We start from the raw sequence: 20,293 nt of genomic DNA on the forward strand, positions 1-20,293 counted from the left end.
GTACATGGAGGAAAATACATGGAGGAAGATACACATAGGGCGTAATATGCACCAATGAGAAGAGTTGTGCCATAAGGCCATAAGACATTTATTTATATTGGTCCCAACTACGGGGTATTTTTTTTTATTTTAGGTAGATCTTAATTTAACTGGTTCCTTTGTATTGTGAAAGTTTTACTTAGCACTTAATTACTGAAAGGACCAGATTAATGTACCCCGCCCATTTTATATTTTGGTTCACTTTACACTTAAACGTAAAAAACACAAACACTGAATAATTACGATCTTAAGCAACTTTGTCAGCCTCCACTGCTGCTGTTTCCAAGTAACATTTGTTATCATATTGCAAACTATAAGGTATTTTCTTTACTGATTACATCTACGGATCTACAATCACAGAATAGCCTTGTAAAAAAGGGGTGAAAGATACCAGAGGGACAGTCAAACTCATAGATTGAAATAAACTGACAACGCCATGGCTAAAACATAAAAATATGAACAGACAAATAAAAGTACTGAAGACACAACATAAACCTAAAGACTAAGCAACACGAACCACACCAAAAACAGGGGTGATCTCATGTGCTCTGGAAGGGTTATAGCAGATACTGCTCCACATGTGGCACCCCTGGTGTTGCTTATGTTAGTACAAAACCAGTATATAGTCTAATTAGGTATGTCACATTTGTGAAAAGGGAAGCGGTATTGTAGTTACGACATAAGGAATATATCCGATATCATCTGCAAAACAATCATTCCATAATCGTGATAATGGTCAACCAATCTGATGATGTCCGTAAAATTTATGAAGAGATGACTTCAACCTCACCATTTGGAACGCTTGGTTTAATAGCTTTCTTGTGAGCAGAATCCTATATCAAGAAAATCATGATAGGAAATACAAGCCCAGGAATATCATATCAATTGGGATAGATATACTCTGTATGCAGACGCTACGGGAATGTTGCTACATAGAAATGGAAAGTTCACAATTTGAAAGCTGAAATCATCTCTTGTCGTAAAGTTTTGTTTTTAACTGGCCCCCATTGTCAATTTCTAGATGTAAGTCAAGATAAGGCAACCATAACTGTATCTGAGTATTCTTTATCTCTAGTTAGATGGGATAAATTCGTTCAACATACTCATAGTCACCAAATTTTGTATTATTTAGTGAGAGAACATCATCTATATAGCAGAACGTAAAGTTAAAGTATATTGCTAACTTCTTATCTTTCTTCCTAAGAAGTTAAATTTTGTAAAATGTTCAATTGACACAATTTGTTGTCATGTCAGCGGTCTTTTGTTACAAATTCCTTTATAAATCAGACCGATTTAAATTATCAGGTTTGGGACAACCCCTCAAATGACTAGTCTAAGCTCTAAAGGGCCTCCAAACTGACTATTGAAAATAACATTCTAACGAGAAAACCAACAGTCAAATCTATATAAAAAACAAAGAAACCAGAAACACTAATGAACCACACCATTAAACAACAACTACTGAACATCAGGTTCCTGTCTTAGGATAGGTGCAAACAAATGTAGTGGGTTTAAACGTTTTTTATAGGTACCAACCTTTGGGATACCACAATTACCTGAAGATAACAAAAACAAATTAATATCCAAAGGACAAATTGGTTTGTCCCAAAAACATGATTTTACATGGTGTGATACTGCTTAAACTTGTATAATTATAAGGTCTGAGATGTTTTGGTGGTAAATACTCAATATAAATAAAAGTTATCTTCAAGAAATCTATTGTATGCAAATTTAAAGTTGTCTACCGTTTGAATAATTACGTCCTACATATTGTTTTCAACAAGTAATTTGCATATAACTTATAAGACATGCTTATTGATTTCCTGAAGTTAAATTGGTTTTTTTATGGAGTAAACACGACTAATATCTTAAAATTATTTCTTATTATGAATGAAAAATCTATATCTATACAACAATTGGAACAATAGGTGATTCAAATTGTGTCAATGAGTATTGTATCAAATGAAATTTAGGATTTTGTTGAACTATCTTCTGCAGGCTTGAAAAAAATGGAATCCTAGAGCTTTCTATTACAAATCTTAATGTCACATCTAAATGTCTATCATGTCTATTATGATTTACCTTTTGATGTTGAGATGCTGTCTCATTGGCTTTGTTAATTAATGTTTATCCCTTCTTGCTTTTTAATATTCATATTTAAAGGCCTGTAATTTCCACAACTAATTTGCATTTCAGCTTTTGATAATGTCTGTAGCAATACCTAAGGAAGAGTCAAACTTTCTGAGGTTCTATTATCTGATGATGAAGGTAGCACCCAAGGCAGTTAGGATTAAATTTAACACAGAATTTGCTCCTATAGTATTACAAAAGACTTTAAACCAGAGCAAAAGCAAACTTAGCAACCTTAGGAAGGATAAAGTTATCAATGCAATTCAGTGGGAACATTTATTTCCAAGAACAGGTATGGCAGATTCATATTTTTATGCCCAACCATGATCGCGCGAGTTGGGTATCAGTGTACTATGGACACATTCTTGATTATGATATGCCCCACCTATGATAGTAGAGGGACATTATGTTTTCTGGTGTGTGGGTCCATTTGATCGTTAGTCCGTCAGTCTGTCAATCAACTTGAAACTTGGTACACATATCAAAAAAGAAAATGTGGTATGATTGCAAATGAGACAACTCTCCACAAGAGACCAAAATGACACACAAATTAACAACTTTAGGTCATCGTACGGCCTTCAACAACGAGCTAGCCCATATCGCATAATCAGCTATAAGAGGCCCTGAAATGACAATGTAAAACAATTCAAATGTTTCCTTTGGTATGATTTTTTCTAATTTCAATGCCAAATTAGATTTGACACCAATTTTATGGTCCACTTAATCAGGGGTCGATTTTCATCTTTATTGTGTACTGGCCAGCCGGACCAGTGGACTGAAAAATCTACTGGTCGGGCTGCAAATCTACTTGTCCTGCAAAAATGACATTCATTTGACAAACACTTATATATAAATGATAGATGTTTACTTTTATTTTTATATTAGACAAGAAAAAGAGAGAGTCTCAATCATGATTTTGATAAAGGCTTTGATAATCTCAAGGGTTTTCTTTTACAAAATCAAGATCAAGGACAGAAAAAATGTCATCATTGTCTTCCACATTATCACAATCCTCACAACAAACATAGGGTGCCTTACTGGGTCGTTTGGAGCGCTGCCTAGAAATGTTCCACATTTCAATTACCAGGACAAATTTTTCACATGTTATATAATACACTTTATTGCGATCGACTATATATACATGATATAATTTAATAGTTGCGATCTTTTTCCCAAGATTTTTTATATTTACGTTTCTTTTTATCAATTTTGATCTTCCTCTTCAATGATACTTATTTATATTTTTGTCTGGTAGTCCTTCCAAAAATTTCCACATTTTGTGTTGTTGTGAAGGACGCTCACTCGAGATATTAATTAATTTGATCAAGTGTAATACTTAGTACCCCTATTACCGTGTAATTGATTTCACAGGTAAATTTGTTTGAAAACAAACCAATATTGAGATGCAATCAGTGAGTTTTATCAACAATTTTCAACTGGTCCATCGGACCACCAGCTGACAAAATCAACTGGTCCGACGCAAATTCTACTGGTCTCGGACCACCGCCAATTTCGACCCTTGCACTGAACATTGAAAATGATAGTGCGAGTGGGGCATCCATGTACTATGGACACATTCTTGTTCTTATGTTTAAATACTTTTGTTTCTTTCAGGTACAGTATCATCTGAGAACTTTGACTTTTCACTAATGATCTGTTTATTAAGGAATCTTGCTGATATACCTATAGATGATATACACCCTGATCCCAACAATAAAACAGATGGAGGAAACCTATCTAGATTGAAGTATTTTAGGAACAAGTTTGCACATGCCACTGATTGTACAATGTCTGAGGAAATCTTTGAAATAAAGTGGAAGGAAATAAGTGAGGTATATTTATACATGTAGTTATTTCAAAATAATGAAGGTGCAATATTTTTGTCCTGTCTACTTATCTGTCAGTTTAATGGTCATCACTTTGTTGATGGTATTCTAGCAACCTGTTTCAGTTCAATCCTCTTTGAATTTAAATGATGCTTTCTACTCATTTAAATAATGGATAAATACTAAAATCCTAAAAATCTGAAATGACATCTATAGTCTGAAAAAAAAAATTAACCCCACATCACCATATTGGAACACTTTTTCTAAGCATTTTTTATGGCCCCGCAACGAAGTTGTCGTTGCCATATTGTTTTACCCTTGTCCGAAATTCCGAGATTCCGAAATTCCGTAATTCCGAAATTCCAAGTTTTTTTCTAAACGCCTTCAGATATTGGGCTGATTTTTGGTATGTGAGTTTACCATGATGAGTTACAGATCAAGTTTAAGTTTTGTTCTGCTTGGCTAAATTATGCCAAAATTGGGGGCTATGGACTTTGATAAATTGTTGAAAATCACAGTTATACAGACTTTTTTTCATAAAGCTTTTAAATATAGGACTGATTTATGGTATGTGAGTTACCCATGAAGATCAAGTTTAAGTTTCCTTCCTCTCTGCAATTTTTTGCTGTAATTTTGTGCTTTGGACTATGATACACAGTTATACAGACCTTTTAAGCTCACCTGGCCCGAAGGGCCAAGTGAGCTTTTCCCATCACTTTGTGTCCGGTGTCCGGCGTTGTCCGTCGTCGTTAACTTTTACAAAAATCTTCTCCTCTGAAACTACTGGGCCAAATTAAACCAAACTTAGCCACAATCACCATTGGGGTATCTAGTTTAAAAAATGTGTCCGGTGACCCGGCCAACTAACCAAGATGGCCGCCATGGCTAAAAATAGAACATAGGTGTAAAATGCAGTTTTTGGCTTATAACTCAAAAACCAAAGCATTTAGAGCAAATCTTACAGGGGTAAAATTGTTTTTCAGGTCAAGATCTATCTGCCCTTAAATTTTCAGATGAATCGGACAACCTGTTGTTGGGTTGCTTCCCCTAAAATGATAATTTTAAGGAAATTTTACTGTTTTTGGTTATTATCTTGAATATTATTATAGATAGAGATAAACTGTAAACAGCAATTATGTTCAGCAAAGTAAGATTTACAAATAAGGCAAAATGACCGAAATGGTCAATTGACCCCTTTAGGAGTTATTGCCCTTTATAGTCAATTTTTAACCATTTTTCGTAAATCTTAGTTATCTTTTACAAAAATCTTCTCCTCTGAAACTACTGGGCCAAATTAATCCAAACTTGGCCACAATCATCTTTAGGGTATCTAGTTTAAAAAATGTGTCTGATGACCCGGCCATCAAATCAAGATGGCCACCACGGCTAAAAATAGAACATAGGGGTAAAATGCAGTTTTTGGCTTATAACTTAAAAACCAAAGAATTTAGAGCAAATCTGACATGGGGTAAAATTGTTTATCAGGTCAAGATCTATCTGCCCTGAAATTTTCAGATGAATCTGTTGTTGGGTTGCTGCCCCTGAATCGGTAATTTTAAGGAAATTAATATTTCAATATTATTATAGCTGATAGAGATAAATTGTAAACAGTAATAATGTTCAGCAAAGTAAGATTTACAAATAGTCAACATGACCGAAATGGTCAATTGACCCCCTAAGGAGTTATTGTCCTTTCAGTGATATTGTTGTCTTTTTTCAAAACTACCTCTACCGTTTTTATTGGGAAAAATGCATATTTTTTATTGAAATTTGTAAATATGTATATTTTATTCTAAACACATCACTGATTTTTTTTATGGCTTTGCTGTCTTTTTTGCACTGTTTTTTTTCGTGTATATTTTGGTTGTCAGACATTTTCAATCTGAAAGGTATTTTTCAAAGAGGGGAAAGAAACAGAAGCAATGATTGTACTTAATGCATTGAAAACTACATGTGTTACAAATACCATGATGATTCTGATCAGAAAACTGGATCTACAAAGTGCTTTCTAATATCAAAAAAATAACATGAATACAATATTTACAAACATTACTACCAATGCCATCACTGTTTGGGGAAAATGTAAAACTTTTTGGGAGGAATTTTAAGCCATTTTTTTTAGTAATTGGGAATTTTCTCTAGGGGAAAAGGCTGAATTTCGGCTGTAATTTGAGGCAAACAATATCACTGCCTTTATAGTCAATTTTTAACAATTTTCATAAAATTATTTGTATATTTTTATTAACATTTTCCACTGAAACTACTGGGCCAAGTTCATTATAGATAGAGATAATTGTAAGCAGCAAGACTGTTTAGTAAAGTTAGATGTACAAACACATCACCATCACCAAAACACAATTTTGTCAAGAATCCATCTGCTTCCTTTGTTTAATATTTACATAGACCAAGGTGAGCGACACAGGCTCTTTAGAGCCTCTAGTTTCTAAATGCTTTCAGATATTGGGCTGATTTTTAGTATGTGAGCAAACCATGACTAATTACAGATCAAGTTTAAGTTTCGTTTCGCTCTGCTAATTTTGGCAAAAATTTTGGGTTTACAACTTTGAAAATGGTTGAAAATCACAGTTGTACTGACTCTTTTTCTACATGTCTCCAGATTTTGACCTGATTCTTGATATGTGAGACTACCATCATGTTTGTGTCCACATGTGTTATTGAAATTGCAGATCTTTCAACTTTTTGATGCTCTGCTAATTTTGGCCAAAATTATGGGTTTATAACTTTGAAAATTGTTGAAAATCACAGTTATACAGACTTTTTTCTATACGCCTCCAGATTTTGAGCTGATTCTTGATATGTGAAACTACCATCATGTTTGTGTGCACATGTGTTATTGAAATTGCACATTTACCAACCTTTTGAGACGGGGCCATTCCTGTTGCTTTGACACATCTTTAATAGTGTTTTTGCCTAATTTTAAAGGCCTGGCTTTGACATGCAGTGTTTGTTCTCCCCTGAGGGTTCCTCAAGGAGCATTGTAATACCCATTATTAGTCTATAAATTCTGAACGCAATTCAGAGGCATCATTTGACAGAAAGCTTTCATAGTTGTTTGGATTATTTGCAATCATATTATCTTGATCATACCATAACATCTGATTGACCCTTTTTAGCTCACCTTGCCCAAAGGGCAAAGTGAGCTTTTCTCATCACTTGGCGTCTGGCGTCTTTCGTTGTCCGTCGTCGTCCTGCATCCGGCGTTAACTTTTACAAAAATCTTCTCCTCTGAAACTACTGGGCCAAATTTAACCAAAGTTGGCCACAATCATCATTGGGTTATCTAGTTTCAAAAATGTGACCCGGCCAACCAACCGAGATGTCCGCCATGGCTAAAAATAGAACATAGGGGTAAAATGCAGTTTTTGGCTTATAACTCAAAAACCAAAGCATTTAGAGCAAATCTGACATGGGGTAAAATTGTTCATCTGCCCTGAAATTTTCAGATGAACCGAACATTCCGTTGTTAGGTTACTGCCCCTGAATTGGTAATTTTAAGGAAATTTTGCTGTTTTTGGTTATTATCTTGAATATTTTTATAGATAGAGATAAACTGTAAACAGCAATAATGTTCAGCAAAGTAAGATCTACAAATAAGTCGACATGACCAAAATGGTCAGTGGACCACTTTAGGAGTGATTGCCCTTTATAGTAAATTTTTAACCATTTTTCGTTAATCTTAGTAATCTTTTAGAAAAATCTTCTCCTCTGAAACTTTTGGGCCAAATTAAACCAAACTTAGCCATAATCATCATTGGGGTATCTAGTTTAAAAATATGTGTCCGGTAACTCGGCCAACAAACCAAGATGGCCGCCATGGCTAAAAATAGAACATGGGGGTAAAATGCAGTTTTTGGCTTATAACTAAAAAACCAAAGCATTAAGAGCAAATCTGACAGGAAGTAAAATTGTTGATCAGGTCAAGATCTATCTGCCCAGGAATTTTCAGATGAATCGGATAATCGGTTGTTAGGTTGCTGCCCCTGAATCAGTAATTTTGAGGAAAATTTGCTGTTTTTTGTTATTATCTTGAATATTATTATAGATATAGATAAACTGTAAACAGCAATAATATACAGCAAAGTAAGAACTAAAAATAAGTCATCATGACCAAAATAGTCAATTGACCCCCTAAGGAGTTATTGCCCTTCATAGTCAATTTTTAACAATTTTCATAAAATTTGTAGATTTTCAATAACATTTTCCACAGAAACTACTGTTATAGATAGAGATAATTGTAAGCAGCAAGAATGTTAAGTAAAGTAAGATCTACAAACACATCACCATCACCAAAAACACAATTTTGTTATGAATCCATCTGTGACCATTGTTTAATATTCACATAGACCAAGGTGAGCGACACAGGCTCTTTAGAGCCTCTAGTTATGAGAGTTATCAAATTCAACAGTTTGAAACAATCATAACAATGATATCTGTGAAAATATTTAGCTCCTCTGAGACCATTTTGTAAAAGTTTTCAATCTCAGTAGGATTATACTATACTGTCATTTTGACTTGACAATTTTTACAGAAGCTCAATTCCTGAGACTCTTACTGAACTTGACCCCCCTTTTTTAACAGAATAACACTTTGAAATCAACTCCTTTAAAATTTAAGTAATTGAGATAGATAAGGTTAATTAAGTGAAGCTTTCCTGACACACTACATTTATAAAGTGTTATTTTAAATCTCTGAGACCATATGACAGAAAGCTCTCTTAATTTTTGGCAAATTGTTTTTAATCATGAAAACCATTTCAAAAAAATTAAGCTATTATTTCATTTCAATTTGACATTTTTTTTCTCAAGATTTGACAATTTTTGACGATTCTACATGTTTAAACACTCTAAGTAACACAATCACACCTTGTTAATGCAACTTTTTAGATTCATATTGTCAGGGAAATCTCATACTTTGTAGATTGTATGTTATCATGTGATGATGACCATACTATACATAATTAAAAAAAAAACAAAACATTTATGTCTGAGAGCCTTTTCTAAACTATCTTGCCTGTGGGACGTCATAGAACAGTCCACATGGAACACATTGAAATCGCCTATCCAGACTTGTGTCTGCAAATTTATGTATGTTATTGTAATAGATTCATTTTCAAGTATATTAATCATTTGAATTTTTCATTGAGGAACCGCATGCAAGATTTATGCTGGCTACCTTGAGGCCGGAAAGATACACCCATCTGTCTGAATTTCTTAAATTTTGTGAAGAGAGTTTTAAAAAAATATCAAATCTTTTGTTCTAATTCCTTTAAGACGATTGAGAGAATAGGTGGAATTCAATTTAAACAGCCTTGTGAGGAAGCAAAGGTGACCAAGTTAGATGAGAATGACAAAGAACTGTTACTAGAATTGAAAAACAGTAAAAGGAAAGACCCAATGTCAGAAGGACTTTTTAGTAAGTATCATGATATTAATACAACTTTAAACTGATATTGTAAAAGACAAAAAGAAAAGAACAAAGGACAATTTGGTCTCACTATCAAAACAACATCTACACTGATTTTGCCTTTTTAACTTTTTTTTAGTTGAGTGTCACTGATGAGTCATTTGAAGTCGAAACACATGTCTGGTGCCTGGTATCAATTCCCGTTTGGGATGAAAATTTCAGGAACTCAAATTTCGGCTCTCCCTTGACACCATCTGCGAGTATGGTCTTGAGGAAACGATGATAGTCCGTCGAAGGGGACGATAAATGGCTGACCCGTGTTAAAAGAGAGCCATATCTCTTGCAAGCTAAAGACACCCTTGTAGATTTCGAAAAAGAGTAGGCTAATGCCGCTACAAGGCAGTACTCGCACCCGCAAAGTGGAAAGGGATTAATATAAGTTGCAAAACTTGTTTCCCAATCCACTATAAATAAATATGTTTAAACTAATCTATGATGAGTTTATTTAATTAATCGAACAATGAATACTATTATGGCAAATTCACAATATCTTATTAACAAAAGTGCAAACAATTCACACATCAAAATTAATAAATGAATATATTGCATTTTGGAATTCTTTGTTCATTTACAGACATTAACAAAGAAATTATAGAAGAGTGGAAGGCAGAAAAAGGCAAAGTTATTGAAACAAAAGCAATCAAAGAGTTATCAAGATTAGTTAAAGAAGAAAACATTGTAGTTGTAATTGGACCTTCAGGTTGTGGTAAATCCACAGCCATCCATCAAATTGCTTTAAATTTTAATGAGGCAGATAGTTATGCTATAGTTCCTGTTGCTTTTGCTTCAGACTTGGTTGAATTGTATGATCCAAGTATGAAACAGATTTTTGTATACGATGATGTTTTTGGTAAGTTTTCAGTTGATTTGCAGTTAGTATCTGGTTGGACAACTCTATCTAAAAAAATAAGGAAAATTTTATCAAAGACCCATGTCAAAGTTGTAATGTCATCAAGGTCACAAGTCTTTAAGCAAAGACAAGTTAGGAATATTAAGATTCTTCAAACCACTGTTTGTGATTTTACTTCATCAGAATATGCTATGACAAGTGAAGAAAGGAGGGCAATAGCTGAAATTTACCTGCCAAGTAAAGAAGTTGAGAATTTGAAATTATTACCTGACTCTGACTGTTTCCATTTTTTCCCCTTGCTGTGTCAGCTTTATTCCAGGAACCCTTCTGTTGAAATGCACAGATTCTTTTCGAATCCAGTTGATGTTATCAAAGATGACTTGTCAATGATAATGGAAGCAAATGACCAGACAACATATGGAACATTAGCTTTGTTTGTTTTGTTCAATAATTGTATAAGTGATAATATGTTGAATAGAAATGAAAAGTTTAGACAGATTTTGCATGAAGTTTCCCAACAATGTATTATGCAGTCAAATTTTTCAGAAAAAGTTGTTGAATCTCAGTTAGATAGTTTAATCTCATCATATGTGAAGAAGGTTGGTTGTCAATATAGCATAATTCATGACAAAATATTTGATATTACTGTATCATTTTACGGCCAAAATATGTTTGATGTTGTTCTCGAATTAGCGCATGCTGAGATTATTCGAGACAGGTTTTATTTTGAAATACTGGGAGAAAGTGTGAGTGAATGTATTATCAAAGTACCATCTCATAATGAATCGGATTACTTACGTCGCTTATGCAAAGACATCAACAATGATGATTCAAAATATGTTTTCTCAAATAGACAATTAGAATTTAAAACCTTTAGAGATCTTTTAATAACATACCTGGAGAAAAATAGAGCCGTTATAGATGAAACTTTAAAGGAATTATCAAGTAGCTTTAAATCACCAATGTTAGATGTAGCTGGTCAAGGCTATTGTGATCTAGCAAACATGTTAATAAGAATGGGACTTGATGTAAATGCACGTGATCAGGAAGGTAGAACACCATTATATAGAGCATCAGAATCTGGCCAAGAAGATATGGTGAGCTTATTGTTGAAAAACCACGGTGATTATAAGTTAACTAGAGATGATTCCCTGAATGAGGGAGAGTCACCATTATTTATAGCATCTAAAAAAGGTCACAAAAATGTAGTTAACTTATTTTTAGATTATGAATGTGATCCAAATATTTGTACTGATAGTAATGAATCTAGTATTCATATAGCTGCACAAAATGGGCATCTAGACATTGTAAAAGTTTTGTTGAAGAAGAAGGCAAATCCTAATTTGGAAGCTGTGCATGGTGTGACGCCTCTCTATAAAGCAGCAGAAGAGGGTCATTTTGATGTTGTACAATATTTGTTAGAACACCAAGCTGATCCAAACAAAATTACTGCAGATGTGGAAACTCCTCTTTTTATTGCTGCTAAAAGGGGACATTTTGAAATTGTTCATATTTTGCTTGAATATGGATCAAATAAAACAACAAATGGATGTAATTTGGATGGAATGTCTCCTCTTTATATAGCTTCAAGAGAGGGTCACACAAATATTGTAGAACTTCTGTTAAAAAAGGGTGCAAACACAAAAATTTCTAGATATACAATTTTGTCACCGTTGCATGCCGCAACAGGCATGAAGCATAATGATATATTTTAAATTGTTACTTAATCACAAGGCTGACCCTAGTCATTGTAATCAAGATGGTGTATCTCCTATGATGGCTGCATCTCAGAGAGGATATGAAGATACTGCTGAAATTTTTAGACAAACATTGTAAATATATAAATTATGATTTTGGAGTAATAGAGTACTTATGGAATTTTTATTGAATATTACATTTGTAAAAATCAAATTCCTGTTTTTTAATAAAGTTTGATTGAGTAATATCATGTTAAAGATTTTAGTTATATTTTTTGTTTTTATTGTCATATATATTTTTTTTAAATCTACTTGCAAATTATTTATTAATTATGTTATATATCTATTATTCAATTTTATATTTTAGCCAAGTGTTCAAATTCAGGACACACAAATATTTGAAATTCATCACTCCTTGAATAATGAATTCAGTAGTAGATATGTTTTTGATAAACATAAACCAGTCCGAATGAATCTCGTCTAAAATATTCTATGAAGAGTTTTCATTTTTAATTTCACAGTAAAATTGAAATTAGTGGACCATGACACTTGTTTTGCTTACAAGATGTTCAGACTTTTTTTTAAATATGGTTGCCTGTTATTTTTTGTATCAAGTTTTTATTGAATATAAATGTGTCAGTGCTTTTTAACAATAAAGGTCTGTCTTTTTATGTTTTCAGTTAAAAAAAAAATGATCTGCCTTGGATAGCAAATATTAGAAATCAACCCTATGCAAATCAGTATCAATACATCTGTTAACTTATTTTGTGTTGAAAAACCTCTTTGCAAATCTTTGAAAATTTAGTTTATAAGAATCCTACAAATAGACCCAAATTCATCTTTTATTTTGTTTTTGAATTCTTAAACATGGATATGTAAACTTGCATAAGGTTCATTTCTATTCTATATAGCTCAAATGTTTTAATGTTTATGAATGAATTTTGTAGGATTTTTGCCTTTAACAGAAGGAAGATATCTAGGGGCACTATATATTTGTCTCTGCTGTTTAACATTTTCATGTTTTAAATATTTTTCTTGTTGCTTTAGCATATTTGATCACAATAAAAACAGACAACACCATGGTCAAAAAGAAAAGCAACTAAAGTGCAAACAGCAAAAACATTACAAATAAATTAAGGTTTGAGCAAATGAGCTCCATCAAAAATTTGGGTTGAACTTAGATGTTTGGAAGGGTCAGCTATTCCTCTAATCAATCTAAGATTTAAACACTTGCAAATAAAAAATTATAATCCTGCTATCTATGATGAATTTATCTAAAGTTCAGCGTTATGTTTTGGTTATGCAATTGCATACCAAGGAATAAAATTGATACAAAATATTGAAATTAAACCTAATTTTTGTTATTTTTGTTGTTTACTAAGTAACTTTTTGGGGAAGTTAATGTCACAGCTGAACTTCACACTAAGTATTCAGAATGCCCTATTAGTGGTCTTAATATGTTTTATTGATTTGAAGCTCTTTTTAAAAGCTGTGTGTAATGCTGCTATTATGTATAGTTTGTATAAAAATGGCTGATCCACTGTAGGATCAAACCTCTGTGATATGATGATTGAAACTCTCAGTAGGTCAAGTTGGTTCATAGCTGTTGTTATCAGCTGGTGTTGATAGTTTTAATGAAATTTGTTTAAGTAGAATTTTGGTGGATGTTATTGTGCCTCCTCTATCTTTGTATAGTTAAAAATGGTCTCCAAGCTCACTGACAGTAAGGTTAAATATTGGCAGCTGGTTCATGATATTTTTCCAATGATGTGGATACTGATGTAAAGGAATGACTTAGTTTGAGACGTCATTTGTTGATAAGGTTAATATGATCGTCTGGTCTTTGTGTTGCCATTATGGCCGACTAAAAGTAGTAATGGTCATTTTATGAATTTCATCAAACTCTGAAATATTAACCACTCCTTTATTAACTCTTGCAGACAAACTCTACTGTCCTGTTAGAAGCAATTGGAATCTAGTCATCGTGTAAGGAAGACGGATATATCCAATTCCCTGTCCATCAAATTGCCTTTCTTATAGTTAATATATTTAAACTATTTATTTTTACTAGTTTTGAATTATTTATATTTAAAAGATTTTTTTTACATGATCTGTGTGTGTTTTCTATGTGTGAATATTATTTCTTATGTGCTATTAAAATTGTTCTATATTATTGAATATGTTGAGTCTTGGTGTATTTTATCTTGCTTATCTATTAAATAGTTGCACTCAAGTTTATTTTAATTTATTGGCAGTTGAATAAAATGCGTGCTCGTATATTGTTTTCACTTTTGATTCAGATACATTAGAGAAAAATATAATATGGGTTATATCAGTATACACGAGAGTCGGAGACAGAATTGTTATATTGAAAACTATTATAGACAGGGGCGTAGCTTGCCCTCTGATAGTACTGAGGCAGGGGGTGTGGGGTGTTATGGGTTTATAACTTTGAAAATTGTTGAAAATCACAGTTATACAGACTTTTTCTATACGCTACCAGATTTTGAGCTGATTCTTGATATGTGAAACTACCATCATGTTTGTGTGCACATGTGTTATTGAAATTGCACATTTACCAACCTTTTGAGACGGGGCCATTCCTGTTGCTTTGACACATCTTTAATAGTGTTTTTGCCTAATTTTAAAGGCCTGGCTTTGACATGCAGTGTTTGTTCTCCCCTGAGAGTTCCTCAAGGAGCATTGTAATACCCATTATTAGTCTATAAATTCTGAACGCAATTCAGAGGCATCATTTGACAGAAAGCTTTCATAGTTGTTTGGATTATTTGCAATCATATTATCTTGATCATACCATAACATCTGATTGACCCTTTTTAGCTCACCTTGCCCAAAGGGCAAAGTGAGCTTTTCTCATCACTTGGCGTCTGGCGTCTTTCGTTGTCCGTCGTCGTCCTGCATCCGGCGTTAACTTTTACAAAAATCTTCTCCTCTGAAACTACTGGGCCAAATTTAACCAAAGTTGGCCACAATCATCATTGGGTTATCTAGTTTCAAAAATGTGACCCGGCCAACCAACCGAGATGTCCGCCATGGCTAAAAATAGAACATAGGGGTAAAATGCAGTTTTTGGCTTATAACTCAAAAACCAAAGCATTTAGAGCAAATCTGACATGGGGTAAAATTGTTCATCTGCCCTGAAATTTTCAGATGAACCGAACATTCCGTTGTTAGGTTACTGCCTCTGAATTGGTAATTTTAAGGAAATTTTGCTGTTTTTGGTTATTATCTTGAATATTTTTATAGATAGAGATAAACTGTAAACAGCAATAATGTTCAGCAAAGTAAGATCTACAAATAAGTCGACATGACCAAAATGGTCAGTGGACCACTTTAGGAGTGATTGCCCTTTATAGTAAATTTTTAACCATTTTTCGTTAATCTTAGTAATCTTTTAGAAAAATCTTCTCCTCTGAAACTTTTGGGCCAAATTAAACCAAACTTAGCCATAATCATCATTGGGGTATCTAGTTTAAAAATATGTGTCCGGTAACTCGGCCAACAAACCAAGATGGCCGCCATGGCTAAAAATAGAACATGGGGGTAAAATGCAGTTTTTGGCTTATAACTAAAAAACCAAAGCATTAAGAGCAAATCTGACAGGAAGTAAAATTGTTGATCAGGTCAAGATCTATCTGCCCAGGAATTTTCAGATGAATCGGATAATCGGTTGTTAGGTTGCTGCCCCTGAATCAGTAATTTTGAGGAAAATTTGCTGTTTTTTGTTATTATCTTGAATATTATTATAGATATAGATAAACTGTAAACAGCAATAATATACAGCAAAGTAAGAACTAAAAATAAGTCATCATGACCAAAATAGTCAATTGACCCCCTAAGGAGTTATTGCCCTTCATAGTCAATTTTTAACAATTTTCATAAAATTTGTAGATTTTCAATAACATTTTCCACAGAAACTACTGTTATAGATAGAGATAATTGTAAGCAGCAAGAATGTTAAGTAAAGTAAGATCTACAAACACATCACCATCACCAAAAACACAATTTTGTTATGAATCCATCTGTGACCATTGTTTAATATTCACATAGACCAAGGTGAGCGACACAGGCTCTTTAGAGCCTCTAGTTATGAGAGTTATCAAATTCAACAGTTTGAAACAATCATAACAATGATATCTGTGAAAATATTTAGCTCCTCTGAGACCATTTTGTAAAAGTTTTCAATCTCAGTAGGATTATACTATACTGTCATTTTGACTTGACAATTTTTACAGAAGCTCAATTCCTGAGACTCTTACTGAACTTGACCCCCCTTTTTTAACAGAATAACACTTTGAAATCAACTCCTTTAAAATTTAAGTAATTGAGATAGATAAGGTTAATTAAGTGAAGCTTTCCTGACACACTACATTTATAAAGTGTTATTTTAAATCTCTGAGACCATATGACAGAAAGCTCTCTTAATTTTTGGCAAATTGTTTTTAATCATGAAAACCATTTCAAAAAAATTAAGCTATTATTTCATTTCAATTTGACATTTTTTTTCTCAAGATTTGACAATTTTTGACGATTCTACATGTTTAAACACTCTAAGTAACACAATCACACCTTGTTAATGCAACTTTTTAGATTCATATTGTCAGGGAAATCTCATACTTTGTAGATTGTATGTTATCATGTGATGATGACCATACTATACATAATTAAAAAAAAAACAAAACATTTATGTCTGAGAGCCTTTTCTAAACTATCTTGCCTGTGGGACGTCATAGAACAGTCCACATGGAACACATTGAAATCGCCTATCCAGACTTGTGTCTGCAAATTTATGTATGTTATTGTAATAGATTCATTTTCAAGTATATTAATCATTTGAATTTTTCATTGAGGAACCGCATGCAAGATTTATGCTGGCTACCTTGAGGCCGGAAAGATACACCCATCTGTCTGAATTTCTTAAATTTTGTGAAGAGAGTTTTAAAAAAATATCAAATCTTTTGTTCTAATTCCTTTAAGACGATTGAGAGAATAGGTGGAATTCAATTTAAACAGCCTTGTGAGGAAGCAAAGGTGACCAAGTTAGATGAGAATGACAAAGAACTGTTACTAGAATTGAAAAACAGTAAAAGGAAAGACCCAATGTCAGAAGGACTTTTTAGTAAGTATCATGATATTAATACAACTTTAAACTGATATTGTAAAAGACAAAAAGAAAAGAACAAAGGACAATTTGGTCTCACTATCAAAACAACATCTACACTGATTTTGCCTTTTTAACTTTTTTTTTAGTTGAGTGTCACTGATGAGTCATTTGAAGTCGAAACACATGTCTGGTGCCTGGTATCAATTCCCGTTTGGGATGAAAATTTCAGGAACTCAAATTTCGGCTCTCCCTTGACACCATCTGCGAGTACGGTCTTGAGGAAACGATGATAGTCCGTCGAAGGGGACGATAAATGGCTGACCCGTGTTAAAAGAGAGCCATATCTCTTGCAAGCTAAAGACACCCTTGTAGATTTCGAAAAAGAGTAGGCTAATGCCGCTACAAGGCAGTACTCGCACCCGCAAAGTGGAAAGGGATTAATATAAGTTGCAAAACTTGTTTCCCAATCCACTATAAATAAATATGTTTAAACTAATCTATGATGAGTTTATTTAATTAATCGAACAATGAATACTATTATGGCAAATTCACAATATCTTATTAACAAAAGTGCAAACAATTCACACATCAAAATTAATAAATGAATATATTGCATTTTGGAATTCTTTGTTCATTTACAGACATTAACAAAGAAATTATAGAAGAGTGGAAGGCAGAAAAAGGCAAAGTTATTGAAACAAAAGCAATCAAAGAGTTATCAAGATTAGTTAAAGAAGAAAACATTGTAGTTGTAATTGGACCTTCAGGTTGTGGTAAATCCACAGCCATCCATCAAATTGCTTTAAATTTTAATGAGGCAGATAGTTATGCTATAGTTCCTGTTGCTTTTGCTTCAGACTTGGTTGAATTGTATGATCCAAGTATGAAACAGATTTTTGTATACGATGATGTTTTTGGTAAGTTTTCAGTTGATTTGCAGTTAGTATCTGGTTGGACAACTCTATCTAAAAAAATAAGGAAAATTTTATCAAAGACCCATGTCAAAGTTGTAATGTCATCAAGGTCACAAGTCTTTAAGCAAAGACAAGTTAGGAATATTAAGATTCTTCAAACCACTGTTTGTGATTTTACTTCATCAGAATATGCTATGACAAGTGAAGAAAGGAGGGCAATAGCTGAAATTTACCTGCCAAGTAAAGAAGTTGAGAATTTGAAATTATTACCTGACTCTGACTGTTTCCATTTTTTCCCCTTGCTGTGTCAGCTTTATTCCAGGAACCCTTCTGTTGAAATGCACAGATTCTTTTCGAATCCAGTTGATGTTATCAAAGATGACTTGTCAATGATAATGGAAGCAAATGACCAGACAACATATGGAACATTAGCTTTGTTTGTTTTGTTCAATAATTGTATAAGTGATAATATGTTGAATAGAAATGAAAAGTTTAGACAGATTTTGCATGAAGTTTCCCAACAATGTATTATGCAGTCAAATTTTTCAGAAAAAGTTGTTGAATCTCAGTTAGATAGTTTAATCTCATCATATGTGAAGAAGGTTGGTTGTCAATATAGCATAATTCATGACAAAATATTTGATATTACTGTATCATTTTACGGCCAAAATATGTTTGATGTTGTTCTCGAATTAGCGCATGCTGAGATTATTCGAGACAGGTTTTATTTTGAAATACTGGGAGAAAGTGTGAGTGAATGTATTATCAAAGTACCATCTCATAATGAATCGGATTACTTACGTCGCTTATGCAAAGACATCAACAATGATGATTCAAAATATGTTTTCTCAAATAGACAATTAGAATTTAAAACCTTTAGAGATCTTTTAATAACATACCTGGAGAAAAATAGAGCCGTTATAGATGAAACTTTAAAGGAATTATCAAGTAGCTTTAAATCACCAATGTTAGATGTAGCTGGTCAAGGCTATTGTGATCTAGCAAACATGTTAATAAGAATGGGACTTGATGTAAATGCACGTGATCAGGAAGGTAGAACACCATTATATAGAGCATCAGAATCTGGCCAAGAAGATATGGTGAGCTTATTGTTGAAAAACCACGGTGATTATAAGTTAACTAGAGATGATTCCCTGAATGAGGGAGAGTCACCATTATTTATAGCATCTAAAAAAGGTCACAAAAATGTAGTTAACTTATTTTTAGATTATGAATGTGATCCAAATATTTGTACTGATAGTAATGAATCTAGTATTCATATAGCTGCACAAAATGGGCATCTAGACATTGTAAAAGTTTTGTTGAAGAAGAAGGCAAATCCTAATTTGGAAGCTGTGCATGGTGTGACGCCTCTCTATAAAGCAGCAGAAGAGGGTCATTTTGATGTTGTACAATATTTGTTAGAACACCAAGCTGATCCAAACAAAATTACTGCAGATGTGGAAACTCCTCTTTTTATTGCTGCTAAAAGGGGACATTTTGAAATTGTTCATATTTTGCTTGAATATGGATCAAATAAAACAACAAATGGATGTAATTTGGATGGAATGTCTCCTCTTTATATAGCTTCAAGAGAGGGTCACACAAATATTGTAGAACTTCTGTTAAAAAAGGGTGCAAACACAAAAATTTCTAGATATACAATTTTGTCACCGTTGCATGCCGCAACAGGCATGAAGCATAATGATATTGTTAAATTGTTACTTAATCACAAGGCTGACCCTAGTCATTGTAATCAAGATGGTGTATCTCCTATGATGGCTGCATCTCAGAGAGGATATGAAGATACTGCTGAAATTTTTAGACAAACATTGTAAATATATAAATTATGATTTTGGAGTAATAGAGTACTTATGGAATTTTTATTGAATATTACATTTGTAAAAATCAAATTCCTGTTTTTTAATAAAGTTTGATTGAGTAATATCATGTTAAAGATTTTAGTTATATTTTTTGTTTTTATTGTCATATATATTTTTTTTAAATCTACTTGCAAATTATTTATTAATTATGTTATATATCTATTATTCAATTTTATATTTTAGCCAAGTGTTCAAATTCAGGACACACAAATATTTGAAATTCATCACTCCTTGAATAATGAATTCAGTAGTAGATATGTTTTTGATAAACATAAACCAGTCCGAATGAATCTCGTCTAAAATATTCTATGAAGAGTTTTCATTTTTAATTTCACAGTAAAATTG

The 20,293-nt window shown here is 32.9% G+C and overlaps 1 protein-coding gene across 1 annotated transcript; it reads left to right on the forward strand.

Moving 5' to 3' along the window:
* The first annotated feature begins 1,947 nt into the window (after positions 1 to 1,947).
* On the forward strand, positions 1,948 to 20,014 carry LOC139484078 (serine/threonine-protein phosphatase 6 regulatory ankyrin repeat subunit B-like). The gene is made up of 6 exons (XM_071267802.1): positions 1,948 to 2,461; positions 3,784 to 4,001; positions 9,287 to 9,428; positions 10,054 to 12,036; positions 16,933 to 17,166; positions 17,793 to 20,014. Exons 1-6 carry the CDS (start codon positions 2,245 to 2,247, stop codon positions 19,901 to 19,903), a joined length of 4,905 nt encoding a protein of 1,634 aa, XP_071123903.1. The 5' UTR covers positions 1,948 to 2,244; the 3' UTR covers positions 19,904 to 20,014.
* The last annotated feature ends 279 nt before the right edge of the window (positions 20,015 to 20,293 follow it).

Source organism: Mytilus edulis, chromosome 8, assembly GCF_963676685.1.
Source record: "Mytilus edulis chromosome 8, xbMytEdul2.2, whole genome shotgun sequence".
NCBI lineage: Eukaryota > Metazoa > Mollusca > Bivalvia > Mytilida > Mytilidae > Mytilus > Mytilus edulis.